Source organism: Bos indicus x Bos taurus, chromosome 26 (genome assembly GCF_003369695.1).
Source record: "Bos indicus x Bos taurus breed Angus x Brahman F1 hybrid chromosome 26, Bos_hybrid_MaternalHap_v2.0, whole genome shotgun sequence".
NCBI lineage: Eukaryota > Metazoa > Chordata > Mammalia > Artiodactyla > Bovidae > Bos > Bos indicus x Bos taurus.
Window position 1 is genome coordinate 14,570,397 of NC_040101.1, and position 27,478 is coordinate 14,597,874.

At 41.5% G+C, this 27,478-nt stretch overlaps 1 protein-coding gene across 4 annotated transcripts in view; it reads left to right on the forward strand.

Moving 5' to 3' along the window:
- The first annotated feature begins 3,588 nt into the window (after positions 1 to 3,588).
- Positions 3,589 to 27,478, forward strand: part of SHTN1 (shootin 1) — a 109,737-nt gene continuing 85,847 nt past the window's right edge. For 2 of the 4 annotated variants that reach the window (XR_003508814.1, XM_027528413.1), the window contains exons 1-2: positions 4,044 to 4,141; positions 21,683 to 21,735. Coding sequence is in view for 3 of the 4 variants with exons in the window: in XM_027528413.1 (XP_027384214.1) it covers positions 4,084 to 4,141; positions 21,683 to 21,735 (111 nt within the window). In the remaining variant the exon portion in view is untranslated. Of the gene's footprint in view, positions 4,142 to 21,682; positions 21,736 to 27,478 lie in introns of all 4 variants that reach the window. The other 2 variants (XM_027528414.1, XM_027528412.1) reach the window with 2 other exon arrangements.

Sequence of the window (27,478 nt, forward strand, 5' to 3'; positions counted from 1 at the left end):
TTTTTTATAGAGGCAAATACTAGTAGCAAGTCAAATGTCTCAGAATTTGAGAATAGCTAAGTATTCATTGATATAATGGAGTGATACTAAGTATGTAGACTTTACTGATGCAAGATAATACATATATATATGACATAATGTTTAGTAAAAAGTAGAATTAATATATATAAATATTTGAAAAATGAAAACTACTTATACAAAAAGAATATAAATTTAATAGAGTTATTTAAGTAGTCTATTAAGGTAAAAGTTTTCTTCCTCTGAAAACCTGGTGTTGTTTTTTTAAATAACTTTTCTGAGATAAAATTCACATACCACAAAATTTCCCAGCAAAGTATATACTGAAAGTGTACAACCTAACAGTTTTGAATATGTTCACAGAGTTGTTCAACCATCACAATCAATTTTAGAAAAATGTTACCACCCCAAAGAAAAATCCCATCCGTACTAGCAGCCACTTCCCATTTCCCCAACCATCTACAGTCCTAGACAACCATTGATTGACTTTCTCTGCGGATTGGCCTATTTTGGACATGCTAGATCAATGGGATCATACAATGTCTGGTGTTTTCTGACTGGCTTTTTCACTTAATGTTTTCAAAGTTTATCCATGCTGTGGCATGTATCAATACTTTTATTTCTTTTTATTGTTAAATAGTGTTCCAATGTTATTATTTTTATATCATAATTAATAATATAGTAAAGGCTTTTAGGGTAGATTACCTAATATGGAATTAGTGAAAAGGAAATGAACCTTCATTTCCTATTGTATTTCAGTCTTATGTCTGTATACCTCAAAAGATTACATAAACAATGTGATTTTACAGTAATTTCCTGGCAACACAAACATTAAGAGAAAATCTACTGATCCCTGCTCTCTCCCACTCCACTCCTCACCCCTTGGGCCCGTTCCTCTACTTTTTACCCCTCGTTGTTGTTGTTTAGTTGTTAAGTTGTATCCAGTTCTTTTGTGACCCCATGGACTGTAGCCCGCTTGGCTCCTCTATCCATGGGATTTCTCAGGCAAGAATATGGAGTGGGTTGCCATGTCCTCCTTCAGGGGGTCTTCCCGACCCAGGGATCAAACCCATGTCTCCTGTGTCTCCTGCAGTGGCAGGCGGTTCTTTACACTGAAACACCGGGGAAGCCCTCTACCCCTAGAGGCAGCCATCATCCCAAGTTTGGTACATATCCTTTCAACTCATTTTTGAAAAGTCTCTCCTTCCCCTCTCTCTTTTAGTATATATTAAAAACACATTTTTAAAGGTTTTTAATTACATGTTTTATGGAGGTTAATGAATCCATTGTGATGCTTGCAACATAAATCCCTATATGCATTATTAAATAGAACAAAAACTAATTATTATCACTTCTATCCTTTCCATCAATATTCATATCATATAAATAAACCATAGTGTAATGGGAGAGCTGAATCCCTATAATTGACTCTAATAGCCATCCTAATAATTCATTCCCTGCCCTCAAGATAATACCATATTGTATTTCAGGAGGCTATTTTAATTTCAAGGAAGGTAAACAAGATTAATTTCAATGGGGTGCAGAGTGGAACCAAAGCACTCAATTTGATTATAGATTTGATAATTAATTAACTCATTCTTAAAGTCCAAAAGTGATACCTAAATTACTGTATAATTGGAGTAGAAAAATCAGCCATTTAAAAAATGGAGGCTTGTGAACTAACCCAAATATTTAACGGGCACTCTGCTGGTATTTGGTTTAATGTAAGAAAATTGATTATTTAGATTTGGAGGAGGCCTCTGGCATTATCCAGCAGAGTGACTGATCAGTTATTAATATAATAGGTTTCCTGGCTGCAGTATGAAAGCTAGATGGCCATGATTTGTTACTCAAATCTTTTTTTTTTTCTGGAAAGAAATGATTTCTCATGATGCAAAATAACTGGTGGCAGCACATTTCATTCATGTTTCATGTACTTGAGTCTGAAGCAATTCAGGGTCTTCTTTAAACTCTGAGGATTTTACTGGGCCTTCTTTAAACTCCGAGAATTAAGATACCATCTCGGGTAATCTTAAGGCAAAGACCATTTGGTTATTATTATTTCTTAAACTATCTTATGAAAAAACTAGGGAAAAGACTGAACAATAAGACCTCATGCCAAAATTATTTTTAAAATTTCAAAATTTTAATTCACTCTATTTAAAAACACTGTGCTGCCTTTTTTAGATCATTCTAACACTAAATCACTCATGCTAAAATGTTATATTGCCTTTTTAGAAAAAGAGGAAGCAGTGCTACCATCTTTTTCCAGTTTGGTTTGAATTAGAACTTGGGAGGAGTATCAGACAGATACTAGTTACAGTATTTACCTGTATTCTAGCACTCCTCCACCATCCATCATGGAGATCCATTCAGTAAACAGAGTTGGGTATTTACATAAAATAGCAAGTGAGGAATGAGGAGAAGCACTGTGCAGGTGTAGAACCCACATGAAGAGCTTTGAGATAGTGAGAAAACTCAAGATGTGTAGTGAGCCTAATTGAGTTTGGATTTACGTTGTATGCTTAATGATTAGTATAAAAGTGCCTGTGCCCATTTTAGCATCCACAACGCCTTGTTCACAGAGCTGTAAACTTTTTCTTTTTTTAAAAAGAACACCTGCTGCTGCTGCTGCTAAGTCGCTTCAGTCGTGTCCGACTCTGTGCGACCCCATAGACAGCAGCCCACCAGGCTCCCCGGTCCCTGGGATTCTCCAGGCAAGAACACTGGACCTAGTGTATGTCAAATTATGGATGTGGCGTTTTGTGTATCTTCCTCTCTTTGTTGAACACTTAACAACTCTTCCGGGAGAGTGGATATTCGTATTATTCCCCCCCTTTTTTTTTTCAGATGAAGTTCAAAGAGATCAGGAAACTTGACTAAGGACTGGCTGCTGGGAGTAGGGGAGAGCCATTTTGAAATCTGGCAGGCCTACCGCCCCTCTTCTGGTCAGGCTCGAACCCAGAGCTGGGTTCAAATAGAGCAGAAGGTAGTCAAACGTCACCAGCCTCTGATGTCAGGCAGCTGTGTGACCTTAGGCATTCGGACTGCAATGGCCTCTACCCTGGAGAGATCTTTCCACTACAGACCACATGATTTGCAGGGTCTGGTGATCTGTGGGCTGCAGGGCTCAGTTTTGACCATTTCTCAAACCGAGTGCAGCTGGAGGAAGCCAGCCCAGGAGCCAGGAGCAGCTAACTAATTTACCACGCCCTCCCTGGCTCACTGTGTACCTTACCCGTCTGGTCTGTTTCAATATCTGTACGCTTTGCAAAGTGCCAAACGTACAACACAGAGCCTGCCCCTGGGGGAAGAGGGCAGGAACCTAGGTTTATCCACACGGAGCCCCCACCCCCAGGGTCCTCTATGCAACAACTGGGGAAGAATCTGGGTGTTTATTAGCTCATAACATCTCGCTCTCTGCATTAACAGCAGTTCGTGGGGAAAGGCCTTTGACAGCGTTCAAAGTGGGCTTCTCATGGACGATGCAGACCCAGGGCAGGCTTCCTCCAGAACACGCGCCTGGCCGAGGGTGGGGGTGGCGGTCCAAAAGGAGGGTGGAGGCGGAGAAGTGGGGTGCAGGCGGAGACGGGGGGTGCAGGAACCAGCCAGTGCCACCTCAACGCAGGGCCCGCGCACGCCCTCCCGCCCGCGCATCCTGCGGCGCCGGCCTGGGCGGCGGAGGAAGCCGAGCGCGTCGGCGGCCGCCGCAGGCTAGCACGGTAGACTGTCCCGTGGTCACCGAGGGTGCCTCCGGCGTCCCCACCCTTCCCCGCTGCCCCCGGGGCTGCCGGCCTGTCTCCGCCCCCCTCCCCGCCTCTCCGCCGGCCGGCAGGTAAAGCCGCTGAGGCCGAGGATTAGGTGCGCTGGGATGATCTCACCCGCGCGCCCCGCGCCTGCAGGAGGAGGAGGAGGAGGAGGAGGAGCGGGAGCAAATCCAACTTCCGGGTAGCGAAGCCGCCCGCCAGCGGCATCTTGCTTTTTTCTTCCCCCCCACCCCCACACCCCTGCTGCACCCCCTCTCTTCTCCCTCCTTTCCTTTTATTCCCGGCCCCACCTGCCAAAATGAACAGCTCGGAAGAGGAGAAGCAGCTGCAGCTCATCTCCAGCCTGAAGGAACAAGGTAGGCGGGCGCGTAGCCGCCAGGTGCGGGCGGCCGCGGCCCGTGGGCGGGGACGGCTGGGGCACCGGGTGCGGAGCGGGTGGAAGCTGGGCGGGAGGGGTCGCGGCCGCCACCGTCACCCCCAGTAGCTCCGACACCCCGGGGAGAGGCGTCCGCCGCGCCCCGCGCGCTTGGGCGAGCCCCGGGGCAGAGGGTTAACGTGTCTGTGCCCCGGAGGGTCGCGCCGGGCTGTGCGGGAAGCAATTCCCCGTTGGTGGCTTTAGCTGGAGATGGGGGTTTAGGGAAGGGGACGGGGGTTCGGCGCGGACACGGTCCCACGGTCCCCTCCCGTGCCACGCGGGAGAGGCGAGTGGGGCTGGTTGTCGTGGAGAGGGCGCAGTGTGGGCAGCTCCGCTGGCCTGGCTCCCTGGCCGCGGCCCCACCCTTGCACATTGGCGCTGGGAGGCCTGCCGCGCGGTTTGACAGCCTTTCTCCAGCTTTTCATTCTGGTTTGGCCTAGTTCCTCTTTCCTTCCCCAGCTGGGATTTGCAGGCCGTGGTGTGCTTTATCGCTTCCCATTTCTAGCAGTGGATTCGCCAGTGAGGCGGCACCCTGATGGTGTAGGGCTTCTTGATTTAGGACTTGGCTCTGGTTCGCAGAAAAGCCAGGCCTTGTAACCTGCATTTCTACACTGCCGGGTAATTAGATGCAGAACTGTTTTAGTATCCTAGTAAGTAACAGTTTTAGTCATTTTCATCGCTTCACCACCGGTCTGAACAAAGCCAAATTAAGATCGCATGTGAACCGAACACCTTTTCAACTTAAAATGATTATGTCCCTGACCAAAGGTGGCCTGAGAATACAGGTCAAGAAAGAGAGGAACCATACAGATTTAGGAAGTAAAAATGTGTGGGAACATACTTTTTTTTCTGAATAACTTGCTAACACGACCGGATCATGGAAGGGGCCCTGCTCCGTGGTGAATCCTGGTGTTTAGTCCCAGCTTTTTCACTTCTGTTGACTCAACTCACCAACTCTGTGATCTTGGGAGAGTCACTTCTCTTTTATGGATCTTATGGTTAATCAAGCCTTACTTGACTACAGGCAAGAGCTAAACCAGATGATGTCATGAGATCTGTCCAGTACTAAGACCTGTTGCTCCCTGAGATCACAACCTGTTCATAGGGTATACGGATCCCTCTGGGGTCCACATTCCTGAAAACAAATCTCATCATGACTGTTTAGTAACTGGGTGACCTTGGGGAAATTATTTCAGTTCAGTTCAGTCACTCAGTCATGTCCTACTCTTTGTGAACCCATGGACTGCAGCACACCAGGCTTCCCTGTCCATTGCCAACTCCCTGAGCTGGCTCAAACTCATGTCCATCGAGTCGGTGATGCCATCCAACCATCTTATCTTCTGTTGTCTCCTTCTCCTCCTGTGTTCAATCTTTCCCAACATCAGGATCTTTTCCAATGAGTCAGTTCTTCGCATCAGCTCCAAAGTATTGGAGCTTCAGCATCAGTCTTTTCAATGAGTATCAGGACTGATTTCCTTTAGGATGGAACTGGTTTGATCTCCTTGCAGTCCAAGGGACTCTCAAGAGTCTTCTCCAACACTACAGTTCAAAAGCATCAATTCTTCAGTACTCAGCTTTCTTTATAGTCCAACTCTCACATCCATACATGACTACTGAAAAAGCAACAGCTTTGACTAGATGGACCTTTGTTGGCAAAGTAATGTCTCTGCTTTTTAATATGCTGTCTAGGTTGGTCATAGCTTTTCTTCCAAGGAGCAAGCGTCTTTTAATTTCATGGTGGCAGTCACCATGTGCAGTGATTTTCGAGCCCAAGAAAGTAAAGTCTGTCACTGTTTCCATTGGGGAAGTTATTTAACCTCTCCAAAATGGGCACAACACGTTTCTCTGTGGTATCCAGCATCTGGAAAGTACTGGATACATGTTAATGGCTTTTGCCTTCCTAGTACCTTCAGCTCCCATCCTTGATTAGTCTAGTGGGTGGGCACAATGCCTTTATCTGCAATTTCTCAAGTGTTTTAGTGAAGGGCTAGATTTTGTTAGTATTTTATTGCTAATAATACCACCCCCACCAACATAAGGGGTTCTTTGTAGCTCAGTGGTAAAGAATCCACCTGCAATGTAGAAGATGCAGGAGATGTGGGTTCGATTCCTGGGTCAAGAAGATCCCCCAGAGGAGGCAATTGTAACCCCTTCCAGTATTCTTGCCTGGGAAATCCCATGGACAGAGGAGCCTGGCATGCTACAGACCATAGAGTCAGAAATGATTGAGCAACTGAACATGTATGCGCACCCCCAACATGCTTGTCTCAATTCATATTCTAGACTTGAAACTTTTATTATTGATGATATCTGTCAATGGATATCAGATCTTTTGTTGGATGGTCAGTTTTCAAATAATGTTAAAATTTTAAATTTCACTTCTTTTTATTCTATATATAATTTCAAGGGTAATTTACCAATCCACATAATGCACAAGTTATTTATATTTGATTTTGGAACACATCTCTATCTCTGTGTTGGATTTGAGAGCTGAGGAAAAGGGATGATTCTTAAGTTTCTGGTTCTTTTTCCAATTATATTGGGAAATCTGTGCATTGTACTTTTAGAGGATATATTTCTTAAATAGGGCATGTCAAAGAGGGTAGAACAGCTGGACTTTGAAATTTGTGTTTCTTAAAGAGTACATTTTTTTTTTAAGCATATTGAGTCTGGTTACACAGGTACTGGGATTTCTTTTTCAGCCCACAGTGTAATTTTTATAGATTTCAAAATGGGGGCGTTTATTTGTCAATGGACAAAGAGTTGGGCATGAACTGAGTGACTAACATCACCCCACCATAGACTTCGATAGCAGTTGACTTGTTTCAAGAGTGTTTTGTTGCTGTTGAACCTACAGAACTGAGTTGGGAAGCTAGGGATTTGAGGTGTAAAAACAGGTACCTAGGTGTTTGGACTCTTACCAATATTGTGATCAGTTTTGTAAGCTGATGTGTGTGATTTATTTTTGAAAATAAACAGTACTGTTCACTGCCTGTTAACACTGTGAATAATTCCACTATCTCTCGTTAATGTGAACAAGAACCATTATTGATTAAAGGCTTTTTTTTCTAATGCTGAGTAAACATATTCATTTACTCCTTTGACAAATAGCATGTACCTATCACATGTGAGGCCCATGTGCTAGGCACTGGGAGAGAAGATAGTGAACCAGACAGACAAGTTTAATGTCTAGTAGACAGTCATTCATCAAATAATCATATACATCAGTTTGTACAATTAACAGTTTGTTGTTCTAGATTTTTAGATAGATTTTTGTTGGCTTTGAGGGCGTATACACATAAAGTTTTGCTAGACATTGCAGAAATGCCCCCTTGCCCACCTCAAATGGCTGTACCCGTTCACATTCCCCACAGCAGTGTCCATTTTCCAACGCATTGGTCAACACTGACCAGCGTAGTCTTTGTTGACATCTTGACAGTTTGTTTAATTTTTGCCTATCTGATGAACAAAAATGGTAAACCTTTAAAAAACGTGTTTGACCTGGTTATTAGTGAGGTTTGAAATCGTTTTTACATGTTGATTGACCATTTAGGTTTCATCATATCATTCCTTCCCTAGTGTTTTAAGTCTAAAATTTGCACCCATTCTTCAGGAGGGTGTTCAGAAAGAAAGTTCCCATCCACTGTGAATGGCAGAGCTGACAGCAGCCTTCCCTAATGTGAAGCCTTTAGTGGTGTGGTGAATAAGGTTGCTTTTGACAAAAGTTGTGAAATGTAATGACGGAGTCTGTCATAATATGAACAATCTCTAATTTATACTTACCATTCCCTAAGCTCTATGTCTTATAAATCACACCCACTTCTGAATTACTTCAAAACATTGTATGTTCTCTTCTAGTGAATGGTATAATTAGCTATATTATGTCTTTCTAGAAAGTTATATTATGTCCCTTTAAAAAAAATTAGCCAGTGTGCGATTGCTTATGTTCAAGCAGATGTTGAGGTAATGAGGTAATTCTCCTTTTGTCTTTTTGGGGGCTTTTTTTTTTTTTTTTGGACTGATTGACATCTTTAATGCACTGAGAAATGGCAACTTGGGATACTATTTCCAAGCTTACTAAAGTGGACATTTTTCTTACAAAACATGTTACAATTTGCTCCCCTTCCAGAATTCTGCTGGGAAATGATAGACGTAGCTCAGCATTTGTTTAAGATACATGATTTTCTTTGTATTTCATTCAGCCCACATGCATTGAATATTCATAGCCAGGCACTGTGCTAGGCATCAGAGATGCAAAAAATCTTGTCCCTGCTCGTGGAGTTCCTAGTCTAGAATTGGTGGCCTCATTTGGGTCGTGTATTTAAAATCCTCTGGCCAAGGAAGGGCGGGGCATCTTGACTGGCAGCCTCCACAAAGACCAAACGTTTGGAATAGTCCAAAATAGAATGATGTGCCACTACCAGAAGAGGGGCATGCAGGCTGGGCAGACACAAACAGCAGATGTCCAGTAAACTGTCACCATCATAATGCCATGTCATTTGGACCTTGTGGAGGAATTTTGTAGAGAATGATTCCCACTTAGTAAAACTGGTGTTCTAACATAAGACCGCCACCAACAAATAAATAAAAATTATGGGCTAGGCTTGGACTAACACTTTTAAATGGCAAGATAATTGGTTTTAAGGCAGGATAACCTTTCACCTTGAGAGTTGGTATCATTTTCTCCAAAATTATTGAGCCAGCGCTCAAAAGTTCAGATGGAAATTGAGTCAAGCTTATTCTTAAGGCTGAGATAGTAATTAAAAGAGGCTTCTTCCAGTGTTCCTTTGGCTTCTAGGCTGTAAAGTAGCCAGAGCGGTATTTTGACAAAAGGACTGAAGCTGTTGTCCACTACGATGACCATATTAGTGTGCAAAGCCGAAGCATTGTCAGTCTTGGATCCATGCAAAGTCAGTCCCTAGAAAGCTGTTTGGGACTAACTGGTTGCCTTGGTGTCAAGTGCAAACTTGACTTTATACCACTATTTTCTAAGTGTGGTCCGGGGGCCAACTGTGTCTGAAAGAGCCAGGGAATATACGTACTTACTGAGTTGTTTATGAAAAGGCTGGTAAATTTTTTTTTCTTCATCTGATTACATTTTTATAAGATTTATATTTAAACTTTTTGCTTTTACAACAAAGTATAGATTGAGGACAGAGAAGGCAATGGCACCCCACTCCAGTACTCTTGCCTGGAAAATCCCATGGACAGAGGAGCCTGGTAGGCTGCAGTCCATGGAGTCGCTAAGAGTCGGACACCACTGAGCGACTTCCCTTTTACTTTTCACTTTCACGCATTGGAGAAGAAAATGGCAACTCACTCCATTGTTCTTGCCTGGAGAATCCCAGGGATGGGGAAGCCTGGTGGGCTTCCATCTATGGGGTCGCACAGAGTCGGACATGACTGAAGCGACTTAGCAGCAGCAGCAGCATAGATTGAGGAAAGTCTGCAAAATATAAATGAGCATCTCAGTGAATTACTTTTAAAAAGCAAATGTGTTCCTGCTGCTGCTGCTGCTAAGTCGCTTCAGTTGTGTCCGACTCTGTGCAACCCCATAGACGGCAGCCCACCAGGCTCCCCCGTCCCTGGGGTTCTCCAGGCAAGAACACTGGAGTGGGTTGCCATTTCCTTCTGTAGCGCATGAAAGTGAAAAGTGAAAGGGAAGTCGCTCAGTGGTGTCCGACTCTTAGCGAGCCCATGGACTGCAGCCTACCAGGCTCCTCCATCCATGGGATTTTCCAGGCAAGAGTACTGGAGTGGGGTGCCATTGCCTAACAACACTTAAATCAGAACATTTCCAGAAGCCCCTCATAACCCCTCAATACCATCAGCTTCCTCTAACCGAAGATATTCAATACCACCAAAGATAAGTTTTGCAAGTTTCTGAAATTTACAGAAGTGAAATCATACAGTATGTATTACTTGCTTCTGTCTTCTTTTACTCATTATGTGTATGGTATTTATTAATATTGTTGCATATAATTGTAGTTCATTTGTTTGCATTGTGCTCAGTTGCTCAGTCATGTCCGACTTTTTGTGACCCCATGGACTGTAGCCCACCAGGCTCCTCTGTCCATGAGATTTCCCAGGCAAGAATACTGGGGTGGGTTGCCGTTTCTTCCTCCAGTGGATCTTCCTGACCCAGGGATTGAACTGCGTTGCCTATGTCTTGTGCCTTGACAGGCAGATTCTTTACCATTTGAGCCACTGGGAAGCCTGTGAACAGGCTCCACAAAATGGAAAAGGCCAGGAGGTGGATTTTCCCCTCGAGCTTCTAGAAGGAACATAGCTCTGCTGACACGTGGCTTTTAGCTCAGTGAAACCTATTTTGCACTTCTGATCTCCAGAATCCTAAGACAGATTGCTCATCCACTGTATGAATAAGACAAAAAAAAATTTTTTTAAGCTAATATACTAGAGATCAGGGGTCAACAGACTTTTTCTATAAATGACAGAGATAAATATTTTGGGCTTTGTGGGCCATATGATTTTTTGTAAACCAGAGTATTTATTGAAAAGGCATTTTCCTAAAGTTTTTGAGCCACTGCTGAAGAAACCTCAGTTGGGTTACTTGTCTTGAGATGGACATTCAGCATGGCCTGAAGAACTAGATGGTCTAGTCAGAATTTCACTGTTCAGTTCACTTCAGTTGTTCAGTCACATCCAACTCTTTGAGACCCTATGGACTGCAGCACACCAGGCTTCCCTATCACTAACTCCCGGAGATTGTGCAAACTCATTTCCATCGAGTCAGTGATGCCATCCAACCATCTCATCCTCTATTGTCCCCTTCTCCTCCTGCCTTCAATCTTTCCCAGCATCAGAGTCTTTTCCAATGAGTTAGTTCTTTGCATCAGGTGGCAAAAGTATTGGAGTTTTAGCTTTAGCATCAGTCCTTTCAATGAATATTCAGGACTGATTTCCTTTAGGATGAACTGGTTTCATCTCCTTGCAGTCCAAGGGACTCTCAAGAGTCTTCTCCAACACCACAGTTCAAAAGCGTCATTTCTTCACCGCTCAGTTTTCTTTATGGTCCAACTCTCACATCCATACATGACCACTGGAAAAACCATAGCTTTGACTAGATGGACCTTTGTTGGCAAAGTAATGTCTTTGCTTTTTAATATGCTATCTAGGTTGATCATAGCTTTTCTTCCAAGGAACAAGTGTCTTTTGATTTCATGACTGCAGTCACCATCTGTGGTGATTTGGAGCCCAAGAAAATAAAGTCTGTCATTGTTTCCATTGTTTCCCAATCCATTTGCCATAAAGTGATGGGGCCAGATGCCATGATCTTCATTTTTTAAATGTTGAGTTTTAAGCCAGCTTTTTCACTCTTCTCTTTCACTTTCATTAAGAGGCTCTTAAGTTCCTCTTTCCTTTCTGCCATTTCGGGGGTGTCATCTGCATATTTGAGGTTATTGATATTTCTCCCGGCAATCTTGATTCCACCTTGTGCTTCATCCAGTCCGGCGTTTCGCATGGTGTACTCTGCATATAAGTTAAATAAGCAGGGTGACAGTATACAGCCCTGACGTACTCCTTTCCCAATTTGGAACCAGGCCATTGTTCCATGTTTGGTTCTGACTGTTGCTTTTTGACCTGCATACAGATTTCTCAGGAGACAGGAAAGGTGGTCTGGTATTCCCATCTTAACTCTGCAATTAGGTAGATCAGTCTTACTTTGTTGTTGTTGTTGTTAGATGTAAGAGTAAACATATGCTTACAGAAGAAAAAAAGCATATGGACTGAAAAGTACAATTAGCTACTCCTTCTAGCTCGTTGTTTCCGAGTCTTTATTATATTCTCCAAAGGAGTCTTTTTTTGTGGGGTGTGGGGGTTTCCAGGTGGCATAGTGGTAAAGAATCCACCTTCTCGTGCAGGAAACGCAAGAGACACAGATTAGATCCCTGGTTCAGGAAGATCCCCTGGAGGAGGAAATGGCAGTCCACTCCAATATTCTTGCCTGGGAAGTCCCGTGGACAGAGGAGCCTGGCGGGCTGCAGTCCAAGGGCTCACAGAGTTGAACATGACTAAGCATGCACTCAGGATCGTATATATGTACCTCTAGTAAGAGTTGATGAAAATGGCACTTCACCTGTAATCCTCTCCTAAAAACTTGTAGTCCAAGTCTAATGAGGACAACATCCCATGTTAAGGAACATTCTACAAAGTATCTGATCAGTGCTCCTCAAAACTGTCAAAATTATCAAAAACAAGGAAAGTCTGCGAAATTCGTCACAGCCTAGATACTCGATGGATATGAGTTTGAGCAAACTCTGGGAGGGGTCAAGGAAGTCTGGTGTGCTGCAGTCCATGGGATTGCAAAGAGTCGGACATGACTGAGCAACTGAACAAACAGCAAGATGTGTCTAAGGAGACACAACAACTAAATATAGTGTGACATCTGAATGCTCCTGGAACAAAAGTAGAACGCTAGGTAAGAACTAAGGAAGTAAGGTGTGGACTGTAGTTCATAATAGTGTGTCAGTATTCGTCCATTAATTGAAAGAAAAGTAACACAATAATGTAAGATGTTAATAATAGGAGAAACAGTGTACGGTATACGGGAGCTCTACTATATGGGCAGTTTTGCTATGGATCTAAAGTTTATAAAATCAAATTTATTAGAATCAGTAATGCCCACAACCTTGTACACATATAGCTGTAAGTGCAGCTGTAGGAAGAATTCTCAGGAGTGCAACTGTTAAATCACAAAAGTCTGGGTATTTTAAACTTTCTTGTGCTGTAGATTTTATTCAGAGCTGCTAAGACAGCCAAGATTCGCTTTAAAATGTGGAAGGAACACTGCTTTTGGTCTTCTCTGCTTCCCATGCTGGCTAAGCATTTTATTTCATTTATTTTTTTTTTAAATTGAACTATCTAAGTATTATAAACATTAAATCATGAGTTTTGAAATTTTTGTATGATATAGTGGACAGTAATATATTAGGATCCTTTTAGTTACTTGATTCTATCTCAGATCCTATATGATGTAATTCAGGGTATGATTCTGAGACTGATACACACACATACATACACACATATATGTATATGTATTTGTTTTTTTTTTAAATAAGACTTTGGGGAGCAGTTTTAGATTGTAGAAAGATGGAACAGAAAGTACGGAGAATTCCCGCATAATCCCTCATCTTCCCCCACTTTTTTCTATCATTATCATTTTATATTAGTGTAGTACAGATTATTGTACTACAAAACTGTACTACAGTTCTTAGAATTGATGAGCCAGTATTGATACATTATTATTAACTAAAGTCCTAGTTTGCATTAGGGTTTATTTTTTATGTTGCACATTCTGCGGGTTTAGACAAAGGTATGACATGTACCCATCATAACATTTATCAAACAGAATAATTTCACTGCTCCAAAAACTTCCTCTGTCCTACCTGTTCATTTCTCTTACTTTACCCTGGAACTCCTGGCAGCCACCCATCACTCCGTCAGTTTTGCTTTTTCCGTTTGTTATATATTTGAAATTGTACAGAATGTTGCATTTTCCGATTGGCTTCTTCCACTTAGCAATATGCACGTAGGCTTCCTATGTGTCTTTTGTGCTTGAGAGCTCATTTGTTTCTCTTTATCCCTGAATAATACCCCATTGTATGGGTGTACCATTGTCAGTCTCTCCATTCACTTGTTGATGAGCATGATGTTTGCTTCCGAGTTCTGGCAGTTATGAATAAAGCGGCTGTAAACAATCACGCGGTGGTGAGGTAGGGGAAGGGGGGAGTCCTAGAATAGGTCTCCGTGTTTCAGTGAGCTACGCCCTAGGCTGTGACTTTCATAAGTGCTTCTAGTTTTAGTTTTCCCTGGTAGTAAGACAAGACTACAAAGGGTTGGAGGTGGTTATTACAGTCTCTTCAATCTGTTAGGCTCTGATAAAAGAATTTCCCTTGAGGGAAGGCCTTGTTAAGAAGAACAGAAGGCTGTGGGCGTATTTCATCATGGATACTTTTCTTGTCCCCTGCCAAGACCAGTAGGGAATTTTCCTCAGTATTGACTGTGAGGTCCTGGTAGCATTCCTGGAGGTAGGACTCATAAAAGCGTCAGGGCTTCCTAACCCTGCCCCTCACCTGGAGTTTTTAACTTTCAAAACTTGTTGCAACTGAACCTCTAGCAGTTTGTCAGTTAAGAGTTTAATTTTTCTTCCCCTGGCTTGGCACAGGAGGGGATTTTGTACCTTGGCTTCTTCTCCACTAGGTTGTGATCCTCTGTATCTACCTGAGTGTATCTCTGATTTTTAGAGTAGCAGTTTGCCCAGTGTCTTCCGTTCTCTCATGGATCTAAGAAGAGTTGTTGATTTTGTTTGTTCAGCTTTTGTTGTTGTTGTGAGAACCACAGTGTCAGCTTACAAGCTCCTTAAATGCCAGACCAGAAACCAGGCTAATAAATGTGTTTTAAAGTTACCTAGTTTCCTTCCTTCCTTTTGGTTAACTTGAAGTCCTTAATATAGTTTGTTGAGATGACGTCTTAAGCATCATTAAATCGTCAGTGCTGTACTGTGTGTTCTATCAGGTAAAGATTGAATTTCAGGTTTGTCGTAACTTCTTTTCAGATACGAAATGTCTCACCTTTGTGTTTGATTAGGCTTTCCAGCAGTGTTTTCCCTGGCTCTTCTAATGCTTTCATTAACAACTGAGGTATAAATGACTTCTCTTTCTATTCTGCCTTTAAGAGCAGGACCTATTGGGATGTGTGGAGAAGGGAATAATGTCCTAATTGAACATTATCTCTTATGACTCATGTCCTTATACCCCATTAGTAAGAGATGTTTCAAGGCTCCGTGGGTTTCAGAGATGCAGACTCAACAGATGAGAATATGTATTAGATGATCTCATGAGGCAGTGTTTTTTTTTTGTTTGTTTGTTTTGGTTATATTTGATGGCTTTTTAAAGCTTCATTTTTCTAAAGTACCTTGTTGTAACATATGAGGTAAGAGGCCCTTTTAGTTTGGGGAGGAAAGTATGTGCTCTTGCATAAGTTGTTCATGTAAAGACCTAGGTCCGTTCTGCCTTCTTCCTGAATTTAGCACACATTTATCAAGTGCCTGATAGCTCAGGTGGTGAAGAATCCGCCTGCAGTTCAGGAGACCCTGGTTCGATTCCTGGGTTGGGAAGCCACTGGAGAAGGGATAGGCTACCCACTCCACTATTCTTGGGCTTCCCTTGTGGCTCAGCTGGTAAAGAATCTGCCTGCAATTTGGGAGACCTAGGTTTGATCCCTGGGTTGGGAAGATCACCTGGAGAAGGGAAAGGCTACCCACTCCAGTATTCTGGCCTGGAGAATTCCATGGACTGTATAGTCCATAGGGTCGCAAAGAGTCAGACACAACTGAGTGACTTTCACTCACTCATTTATCAAGTGCCTTCTATATGTCAGGCATTGTGCTAGAAGAGGGCACAATGGATGGATAAAGACACAGTCTTCACCCCAGAGGATTATTTCTTGTCTAGTGCTTGGGCTTCCCTGGTGGCTCAGATGGTAAAGAATCCACCTTCAATGGGGGAGACCTGGCTTCAATCCCTGGGTTGGAAAGATCCCCTGGAGAAGGAAATGGCAATCCACTCCAGTATTCTTGCCTGGAGAATCCCATGGACAGAGGAGCCTGGCGGGCACAGTCCATGGGGTCACAAAGAGTCGGACACAACTGAGCAAGTAAGCACACCAGCACAGTGCCCATCACACACAGTGATGCTCAGAAGTGTTTTTACATGGATGGCTTTGTGAATCAGCACACTGGTTCTGCTTCCACCATTTCTTACTGTGGGATTTGACTTATCTACGCATTTGTATCTTCACATTTAAAAAGTGGATGTTAATATTTGGCTTAATTGCTCTACATCATAGATTTATATGAGCCAGCCATTCATTCATTATAGGCATGGACTCTGGCTTAGTATTCAGCTGAGTGTAAGGTTTACAGCAATTGAGTGGGAGAAAAGGCAAGAAAACAGATTTATTTTCAGACAACTTATTAATGTTGCATGTAGATGCTCCAGTAGAGATATGTGAACAGTACACACTGGTGAAAATTACAGTGTTAGTCACTCAGCTGTGTCTGACTCTGTGCGACCCTGTGAACTATAGCCTGCCAGGCTCCTCTGTCCATGGGATTCTCCAGGCAAGAATACTGGAGTGGATTGGTATGCCCTTCTCCAGGGGATCTTTCCAATCCAGGGGTCAAACCTGGGTCTCTTGCATTGCAAGCAGATTCTTTACCATCTGAGCCACCTGGGAAGTCACTATAAATGCTGATTTTTGCCCATGGTATATGGGGAGAGTTTCTTAGAAGAAATGACAGTTGAACTGCATTGAAAAGGAGGATGTGCGGAAGATGGGGAAGGGAAGACCTTATAGACAGAGGGGGAAATATTTGTAAAGACACCAGCGTCTGAAAGGTCTTAGAGGGTTTAGGGAAGTGTTGGAGCTTTGGGGGTGATGGGAGTGAGTTGTGGTCTCTGAATGAGATTCAGGTCTCTCGCTGAATGGAGAGAGGAGAGGGGAGTGGGGTTCCCAGATGTGATGCTAACATCTTTGGTGGCTTTTAAACAAGAGAAGGAAATAACCAGATTGCTCTGTTATAATGCTATCTATTTTGTAAAGAATGAACTTCGTATACAGGGAAACTAGAGGCTAGAGGAGGAGTTGTTGTCAGTCACTAAGTCGTGTCTGACTCATTGTGACCCCATGGTCTGCAGCACACCAGGCTTCCCTGCCCTTTCCCATCTCCTAAAGTTTGCTCAAGCTCATGTCCGTTGAGTTGGTGATGCCATCCAACCATCTCATCCTCTGCCATCCCCTTCTCCTGCCTTCAGTCTTTCCCAGCAGCAGGGTCCTTTCCAGTGCATAGGCTCTTCACATCAGGTGGCCAAAATATTGGAGCAGCTTCAGCATCAGTTCTTCCAATGAATATTCAGGGCTGATTTCCTTTAGGATTGACTTGTTTGATCTCCTTGCTGTCGAAGGGACTCTTCAAGAGTCTTCTCCAGCAGCACAGTTCAAAAGAAGCACTGACTACAGAGGAAGGGCAGATTGGAGAGACATTTTGAAATCTGAGTAGTGTGAAGATCCTTTAGTGGTGAGGGGGAGGTGGGGAATCAAGGCGATGATTCCCTTGATTCTGTGATACTAGCTTTAGAACTAGGTAGATGATGGTCATGCATACAGGAAGTAGGGTGGTTGGGCAAAATTTAATTGATAAGTTCCCTTTCTAACATGTTGCATTTGAGGTGCTTGTAAGGTATCTGGGCAGAGATGTCCAGAAATACTGTCCAGTAGAACTTCCAGCTGGGATGGAAGTGTTCTGTGTTCACTGTCCACAGTGGTAGCCACTAGCCACGTGTACCTATTGAGCAGCTGGAGAGCTGAATTTAAAATTTTATTTTAGTTAACTTAAATGTAAGTAGCCACATGTGGCCAGTGGCTACCAGATTTGACAGTGCAGGTCTTTTGTAGTGGTTGGAAATACTGATCTGGAGCTAAGGCCAGGATGGGGTGGTTAAGCTTCCTGGGACTGAGAGGCGCACTGGACTCTAAAATGCTAGAACTGGAAAAGGTCCAGGCAAACTGATTGTTGTTCATCCTAGCCAGAGGTGTTATTGGCCTGTAATTATGACTTTAGTTGTCGTGTTTCTCAAACAACTAAGTCTCCTCAGCTGCTTCCTGGGATGGCTATGGCATGGTCTGCAGCTTGGAAAGAAAATTCCCTTTCTTGGCTTTAGGGGGTTAGAAAATAGAAAACCAGCATGATTCTTGAAACACGTGCTTTGCCTGATATTCTCCTTGTTTTCTCCACATCTTCCTTTTTCTTCCATTCCGTTCTCCTATGTAGTGAGTCTCTTCTTTGGCTGCACATTAAAATCACCTGGGGTGCTTGCTTCTCATAAAAAAATATGGCTGTCCAAGGTCCACCTAGTTAAATCAGAATCTTGGGTTAGGGGGGAGTGGAGAGGGAATTAGGCAGCTGTGGGATTTAAAAGTGCCTCAGGTGATTCTAACGTGCAGCCAGGATTGAAAAGTACAGCTTCAGACATGCCTACACTTCTTTGGCACCTTCTGCTTTTTCCTACACAAACTACAATTGATCTTTAGCCCCGCTCTCTTCTCCTTTTATTTGGTGGAGGGTAATAGTACTTAGCATTTCAGAGATTTTTGCCATCTTTCAGGCCACGTATGACAGAAGTTAGCCTGAGACTGAAGGGTGTTAGGGAGCAGCCTGATCTCATACCTTGTGTAAGGATTGACATACCTTGATGTAATAGTAATCATTTTAACAAAAACTCAGGATCTTTGATCTTACTTGTGACAAATGGGGTCCTTTAGTTAAGGCATGTGAATGCTCAGTTGTGGCACGTGGAATCTAGTTCCCTGAGCAGGGATCAAACCTGGACCTCCTGCCTTGGGAGCATGGAGTCTTAGCTACTAGACCTCCAGGGAAGTCGCAACAGTTGAACATTTACTATGCCTAAGCGTCCTTGTATCTTACATATTAGTCAACCTACTCTTAATAACAGTACTATGAGAGATGTACAAGTGTTATTCCTATATTCCAGATGAGGAATCTGAGACTCAGAATAACCAATTTGCCCAATGCCCGTGGATAAGTGAAATGCTTGGGCTGCACTTTTAAATTGCTGTGATGTGACTTTACAGTGAAATATACTTTAAGGGATGACGTCTTCCCAAGCTGCAGGTATCTTTCCCGTGAAAGAGTTGGTCAAATAATTTCTTCTTTTTTGTTGATTAATTCAGCATTTGGAAGATTTCTCTCATCAAATCACTTGAGTTGTGCAATTCATGGTAAAAGTTTTTGAAACTGTGAGCCAGGTATGAAATGATAAGGCTTACTCTGTGACACTTTGGCATTGCCAAAAAAGAAGTAGCTGAATAACATAGGTCACTACAAGTTTAGTGTTTGCAAGTTTTGCTAAAAATGGGGTTACATATGTATTCACTATGATGTATGTATATGTGACTGTTGGTAAGGCAGTGAGCTTGGTTTTTTAATTTCAAAGAAATAGAAGTATATGAGTAAATGTTTCTATGTCCTATTCCCCAGGTGCCCCTTCCCACTACTAAATGGTTGAATTCTTCCCATACTTTTTCTACCCCTGGGCAGGTACCTGGTTTCTTTTTTTTAATTGTATTCAGTCTTGGAAAACATATTTTCTGTGGTTTCCATTAAGATATGATAGGTGAAGGGTTCATAATTAATGCTTTTCATAAAGACCCAGTAATTGGGAGTCTGGACTCTATTGGCAGTGGAATGGAAGAACAGTTATCAGTTTTTTTGAAAAGGCCTTCAAAGCCATTATCTAATGTTTTAAACAGGAAAAGAAATTTCTTAAGGTCAATGTGAGATCATGGTTTTATAATCCTTTACTGCTTTTTTTGTATATCTGTAATGTAGGTCATCAAGAATAGAGCGGTAAGCCAGTTTTGATTTTTCAACTTTATCTAAGAATACTTTTGAATGTTAAGTAAACTGAAGCAAAGTCTCTCACTAAAATATTTACTTCTTTTTTGAAACAATATTAGAAGTAGTAATAAGATTTGAGACCATGACCATAGACTACCCAGTGATGTAAGTGGATAGAATCTCTTAGTTCTTAGAATCTTAGTTCTTAGTCTTAGAGTCTCTTAGTTCTTGTTTCTTTTTGTTAAAAAAGGAGGGACAGGACATTTTATTGAATTTTCAGACCCGAGGACAATTTAGTTCATACTCATTGGTTTGGTTTGTATGATGGTGGCTGATAAGGAGCTGGTGAGCTTCAGTGTGTGATTAATCAAATCTTTTCTGTTGAAACTGTTTTTAAAAGGGGTATATCTTTACATGTATGCATTAAGCTATCTATGGGCTAATTTTCGAAGATTCTTTTTGGGTGTGGCTGTGATAAAAATTGTCTGTTAGTTCATATTTAGATGAAGTGTTGCTAATACTTCTGGGCATTGATGATATAATCCCATAAATATTTGTTTATTTGAATTGGATTTTAAGATTTCAGTCCTGCCATCATAGTAACTACCCTTCAGATTGCTGTTGAAAGAAACAGCATGTACTTTACTATATGAATTGTTTTTCGGGTGTCTGCTCCAGTGGTTAGAATCATACACTCTAGCATTAATGACCAGATTATTTGGAATGTCCTTAAAACTACAGGTTTCAGATTTTTTTATTTCTGCCTTCAGGTTCTTCATAGATATAGAGAGCTTTGTCTTTTTTTTTTTTAAAGAAAAGCTGAACTTTTTAATTAATTAATTACTTTTATTTATTTTTGGCTGTGCTGGATCTTCATTGCTGTGTGGGCTTTTCTTCTAGCTGCAGGGAGCTGGGGCTGTTCTCTAGTTGCCATGCATTGGCTTCTCATTGCAGTGGCTTCTCTTTGCAGAGCACAGGCTCTGGACACATGGGCTTCAGTAGTTGCGGATCCCAGGCTGTAGAGCGCAGGCTCAGTAGTTGTGGCTCACGGGCTTTGTTGCTCCATGGCATGTGGGATCCTCCAGGACCAGGGATTGAACCTGTGTCCCCTGCATTGGCAGACAGATTCTTTACCACTCAGCCACCAGGAAGACCAAAACTGAGCTTTTGAAGATAAATACCAATTAAATTTTTTAAATGTCAAATTATAAAAATCCAAGCTTGCTTATTGCCTGGCTCTCTCATACCGGTCAAAATGGTGCTGGTCTGGGAGTAGACAGCAATTCTCCTGGGCCCACCTTAGACATTCTGCTCCATCATTAATCCTAGATCATTCTCTTTCTTCCCACCATAAACTCTGAACATCACATTCTCAACTGTGAGGATATCTAAAAATGGTGCTTTGGCTAAAAGTTGAATGCGGGGGTTATGATCATTTTTCTGGCAGTAGAGGATTTTAAGTAGAAAACTGCTACTTTCCTCACATAGTTGGATATATTTGCAAACAACTCCCATATTCCTGCAACTTAGAGAAATGAATCTGGCTAGGATCTGGTCATAGCTTAGTGGTTGATGATCTTGCAGTGCCTGAAAATAGTTGTTCTTAGCTGAATGCTCATAGCATAAACTTTCGTCTGTGGGTAGAGCAGATATGTGACACTGAGTTCATTTTCTGGAGGCCAGTTTTCAAAAATACACCTCTGATTACAGTACCGCAGCCTGATCATGCTGGAAGGAACTTCGGGGAACACCCACCTGTCTCCTTTCAGAATTGCTGAACATCAGAGATGAGAAGTGGCTTGTCATCGGCATTTATGGCTCATAAGTCTTCCTAATGACCTAGGAGAACTGAAATTTGGCTCAGGGGACTCACATCTGCTCTGGTCTCTTTATCTTCCTTTTTCTTTAAAGCAGGAGCCCATCTTCTGTAGCCTCTTCTCCACCCCACCCCCAATCTGTTAATAGACAGTAGTTGGGTTCCCAGGTTTTCCCACAGTCAACTTTTGATAGCATTGTGACATTTCTTTCCTGTTTTTCTTTTAGCGATAGGTGAATATGAAGACCTTAGAGCAGAGAACCAGAAGACAAAGGAGAAGGTTTGTATTTTACTCTTTCTTTCCTCTCTTACATGTGTAAAAAGCCTAGACAGCATGGTGCATTGTTCTGCCACCAATTTCAGTTAAATGCGAATGAGAGTTGTTTTTTTAAAATTTCTTTTCTCCTGCATGTGTGGTTCAGGCTAATATCAACTCCAGGCTCCAGATGGTAAAGAATAGCAGGCATGCCACAGTGGGCGCTGCTCTGGGAGATTAACTACGCGGCTAAATGTGCAGCAAGGCACCAGGCCAAGGAACTCAGGCCCCCAAGAAGTGTACTTTTTCCAACAGTCAGATTGTGATTCTAGTGATGGCATTGAAGGCCTGAGACATTTACCTTTGGGGTTTAAGCATCTTAGATCTGGAGGGCACTCTTTGGAATCATTCCATTGGCGTTTAGCTCAAATGTCTCCATAAACCCTTTGTACGTTTGCTTCCTCTAAATATGTGAATAATATTTTGGAAATTGAAAAACACCCAATGTGAAGATGGTGGAGCCGGTGAATATTTTCCTAGGCTCTGGCAGTTTTATTTTTTAATTGTTAAATAATTGAATTCTACTTACGTTTATGTCTCTGAACATACCCATTTAAGATTCAAGAGTGTTTTTTTAACATATGTCTTCTTTTCTTTATAAGTTTAGGGAAGGGACAAATAGAAGGGAAAGCTAAGTTTTAAGAAGTACAGGGACTAAGTAGAGAATGAAAAGGAGGAGAGAGACAGAGAGCTGTCCATTATTGTTATTTAGATATAAATGAAGTTTATTTTAGAAATTTAAAATTTCTATTTTTAGAAATTTGTTTGATAGACCAAATATTTCAAAGCATAACATCCAAGGTGGAAAATTAATAAAACAGGTTCTTTGTGGTTATTAAAGAAGGTGCTCATCATTGCTGCAAATTATTCAACCTTGTCTTGAAAATTTCAGAGTAAGAGATGTAATGAAAATTGGCAGACAGCTAAATATTTTGGAGGGGTAAAATAATAAATTGTGGCATATTTGGGGGGTATTTATTGAGCTCTTAAGAATCGACTTTTAATATTAAGCTCTTAACATTTAACTTTTTACTCATATTAATTTGCCACCTATATAGATGTTGGTGTGGTAGTATTAATGGTAAGTACTCTAGTTCAAAGCCCATTATGATGGATTTTTAGATCGTTATTTTTCACTCAGATTTCTTGCCCCTTTGCTCATTTGTAAATAAACCTTTGGTGTTCTATAAAATTTTAAGTATCTTCCCTTCCTTTTACTAGGCAGTACAGGAAATGGTGGGTGGGTAATGAGAATATCTGTGATAGAAGACGGCTGGTACATGCATCTAATATGGTAAGAAGGTCACAGAAGAAAGTTTGACAGGTTTTCTGGTTCTCAATTATTAGACAACAAAACCACAAATGTCCCAAGTCTGCCAACAGGTGGGGAGTGTGTGCGTAGATCCTGGGTCCCTGATGCCCCATAATTTCAAGCAAAGCCGATGGGTGATGCTTAAGCCAGATAGCTTGAGCCTCGTTCCTTAAGATACCCAACCATATTCCAGCTCGGGGAGAAAGAGCCAAGACTTAGCAATTGAGTCTCCTCCATAGATGTTTCTGGTTCAAGAGTGAAAGAGCAAATCAAGTAGGAAGAGTTAATTCAGGAGAACTCTTTGATTTACATAGAAAATAGTACTAGGGAAAGTAAACATGTCTCCATATGACAGAGAAAGAAGGATCTAGGAGAACATGAATAACATAAGAGGAACAAATTTTTTTTGTATTTTTTCTTATCCTTCTTTAATCCTTGCTTATTTGTACACCTAGCATTGCCCTAAAAATAGTAGACATTCTATAAACATCTGTTATTAGTGATGATGAAGGTTGTTTAACTGCGAGCCACTTTCTGCAGTGAGTTTTTAAGTGAACCATCTGTAATACAAGTGAACAGCAGGTAAATGCATTTGGCAAAAGAAGGATTAAAAATTAACTTGGCCTTTTACCTGTTTACATGTTTCTCTACACAGAGTATGTCCAGAAAGTTTTGTAACATCTCTATTGACCTGCTCCTATACTCATTCTTTAAAAATAACTATTAACAGAAATGGGAAGAAAAGACATGAAAGCGATATGGAATGCTGTGTGGTCGGGTAAAACAAAATAGGATGGCTTTAAGTTTACCACACTCTTGTTTATCTTGTGTTAAAAGACTAGCAGGCTTATTACTGCAGATTTGTCCCCCAAAGGGGGCTGTATGACAAAGGAGGGAAGCCTATAATAAAAGCCTTTTTATACAGCACAGAATGAGTAAAAGCAGCTTTAGTTCTGGAGGTGGTAAATGGAGAGCACCATTTTCTCTGGCAAAGCACTTTCTTCTGCCTGGCTGTGTGAGCTTTGTGCAGTCCACATCAGCAGATATTCATAGCTATTACTTCGTGACCCCAAACAAGTTCAGTTAAATTTGTCAAGGATAGGAGTCTAAAGTAAGACTCCTTTTGCCATAGTTAATTCAGTGTGGGCAAATTTTGCAGACATGGAAGGGAATAGAAAAATAAACAGCAAGTTTTTTCCTTCCTTGTGTCCACATTAAGTTTAACCATCTGTGTTGTCTGGTCACGAACCTTATCGGTGGGAAGAGACACGGGGTGTGATTCCTTTGGGTACATCTTTTTATATCCTGTTTGGAATCTCCTCTGTTGAGACAGGTGGTGGGATGTGAATTTCCTCAGAACAGGCAGTTGCTGAAGAGAGTGTTTTTTTAAGAAGCTACTGCAGGTCATGTACATCCCCTTATCTTCCTTATCTGATGTGCCCAACAACCCTGTGCCAGCTTTGTTTCACAGAAATCAGGACCTCAGGGCTCAGCATGGCTTCCCTGGTGGTGTGGAAGGTAAAGAATCTACCTGCAATGCAGGAGACACAGATTCGGTCCTTGGGTCGGGAAGATTCCCTGGAGAAGGGAATGGCAACCTACTCCAGTATTCTTGCCCGGGAGAATCCCATGGACAGAGGGCTACAGTCCATGGGGTCACAAAGAGTCAGACATTACTGAGCGAGTAGCACTTTTACAACCTCCTTTTCAGGGCTTAACAGAGTCTAGATTCAGACATAGGTATCCTGACTCCAAATACTCATTTTGAAGCAGGTAAACTTAGGGGAGCTAATTGACTTTTCCCGCAAAAGTCTTGGTTTTATTCTTTATTTTTTATTGTAAGCTCAGAAATTTTCCACCAGAAATGATCAGATTCAATACTTTTCTGGATCGTTCTTCTTCACCATATATTGGTTTGTATTTGAAAACTGCAAGTTAAATGTCAAATCAATATTACATTAGAAAAATTCTCACATGTGTGTGTTTCTGTGTGTGTCTGCACATGTGTACCTGCCTGTGCGTGCGTGTGTGTAGATTCTGACACAGTGAAGTGCAAGGGTCAGAGTAGGAGATTTGGGAGGGTGGGCCAGTGTCTTAACGGTCTTTCCCTTTGCAGTTCTCCCTTCTTAAGAACAGTGTAACACAATCATTTTGTGGTTTTTATCAACTTTTTTGAGGATGGAATCAGGATCTGAGTTGATGAGGAAACCTTGTATTGAAAGGAAAGTTTTTTGCTGAATGCCTTTTGAGCACGGGGATGTAAAGAAAAATGTGCGAATATCCCACTCTTAAGTATAAAACCACTCTAATGAGGGATACAGGCAAGTTGACAAATGACTGTGATGAATTGTGCTTAGAACATGAACGCACATCCATGAACGTTCATGACGCAAAGCGTTCATATCCATGAACGCTTAGAATTTGGGGTAGGATGGGAAAAAGAACAGAGACAAGATTCCTACCCAATTCCAAGCAACAAACCCTTATTATCTTTTAATGCTTGGCTTAAATATCACTTAAATTGTTTTTATCAAAGTCTTCTCCCTCTCACAAGCAAGATTGTTGCTTCTTTGTAATGAAACACCTATTTCTTATGTACTTATCACATCTTATCAACCAAAATTCATTATCAAAATCTTATATAGGGCACAGGTAAGTTGTATGCGTTGGATTAGTGTTTTTTTTTTTTTTTTTAAAGACATCATTAAAGGTGGGAGATGATGGAAAGGTTACTTTGCACTATTTTTTGCCTAAGTAGCATTATTAACAATATGTTAGAAACTGGGAAGGCCTATCACATTGATTTCAATAACCCTTTCAAATTATTTTGGGGGTAAAAGAAAAATATATATATTTTGAAGTCAACCAAATGAAGTTTCACTCTGCTCGTGAAGCAGTTATCATATTTAAATGTGTTAGTCATGCTTCTACAATTGAAGGGCATCCTTTATGACTCATTCAGAATCTTTGTCATAGTCCTTTGTGGTTTTTTCCTATATACGGAGGTGGCAGGGGGTGGGGGCAAAGCTTCTTTGAGCTTTTAATGGAATAGCTTTCACATTTCTCAGGGTGGTGGGGGTGTGTGTGGAGTGTGCATAAAAAGAAAGAAATCTGTAGAATAGAAGAATGTCTGCCTTTGAACAGTAAGTATTTATGTTTAATACTATGTTCTGAGATCGAGTTTTGAAATGAATAAATGTTTAAGTGGCTGATTAGAAGTCGTTTGGGTGAGCTACTGTAACCCTGCATCAGGCGGTTCTGTCAGCTTGCCAGGAACAATGAATGAAAAGAGAATGAGACAGACACTTTCCAAGACTTAGGTTTCAAGAAGCAAGATAGATGATACTGTTTGCATCTTGGCTCAGTTGTCTATTGTAAAAATTTCTTCATCTTGTGTAAATTTCAGAGGTGAAGGTCCCAAAGTATTTTATTTTTAAGAAATCAATAAAGAAGCCACTCTAAAGAGCAAGATATGCACCCATTATGCTAACTGTTCATGCATAATACATTCACATACATGCAGTTTCTTTAGAACAGAGTGGCAAGTGGTCGTGCCAGAGAAAAAGTAATTACTTAGCAGTTTGAAAGTGAAAATGAGTCTCTTATTAACAGCAATCTATCCAGAAACAAAGAGCAAGGATCTCTGTTCTGATGACATGTGTTTCCATCTAACACACAATACCTAGAATTTGGAGAATGCTGTAAGACAGCTTTAGGGGGCAGCTACTACTTTATTGCCTGTGAAAATTGGAGGGAAAGAACTTTGAATTGAAGAAAGAACACCAGCACAAGAGAAAGAGAGTGAAAAGAATTCCGTCCTAGTGGGAATGATTTAATTTACTGTGTTCTTTAAAGATAAGCTCAGCTGAGTTCTAGCCAGACTTACAGAGGTAGAACAATAGAATTGTTGATTTTTATTAAAAATGATTTGATGGTTTTTGAACTGCATCACCAAAGATACTAACACAGGTAGATATGCACAATTCGAATGCTCTGCCTGTTTAAACTTGTAAATATTGTAACTGGACAAAAAAGGGATGAAGTTCAAGAAAAATAAGTAAAAAATGGTGTAGGGTTGAGACCTCTTCAGACTCAATGTTGTAGCCTCTGCTGGGTGTTCCTCTAGTGCAGTATTTCTCTAATTATAGCAAGTGTTGTTATAAATTGCTTGTTTGATTGTTGATCTTTCTTGGTTGAGCATAAGTTTTATGAGAGCACTTTGCCTGATATGTTTCTCACTGTATTTTTTTCCTGCTTAACACAGTGCCTGTATGAATAATTTGTTCAGTACTTGGAGGAAGGAAATAAAGGCTTTCAGTGGTGACAGTAGATACCTGCTTAGACGTCTAATTCAGTCAACTGTAAGGTAGTAGTCTTTGTCCAGATCGTCTGCTC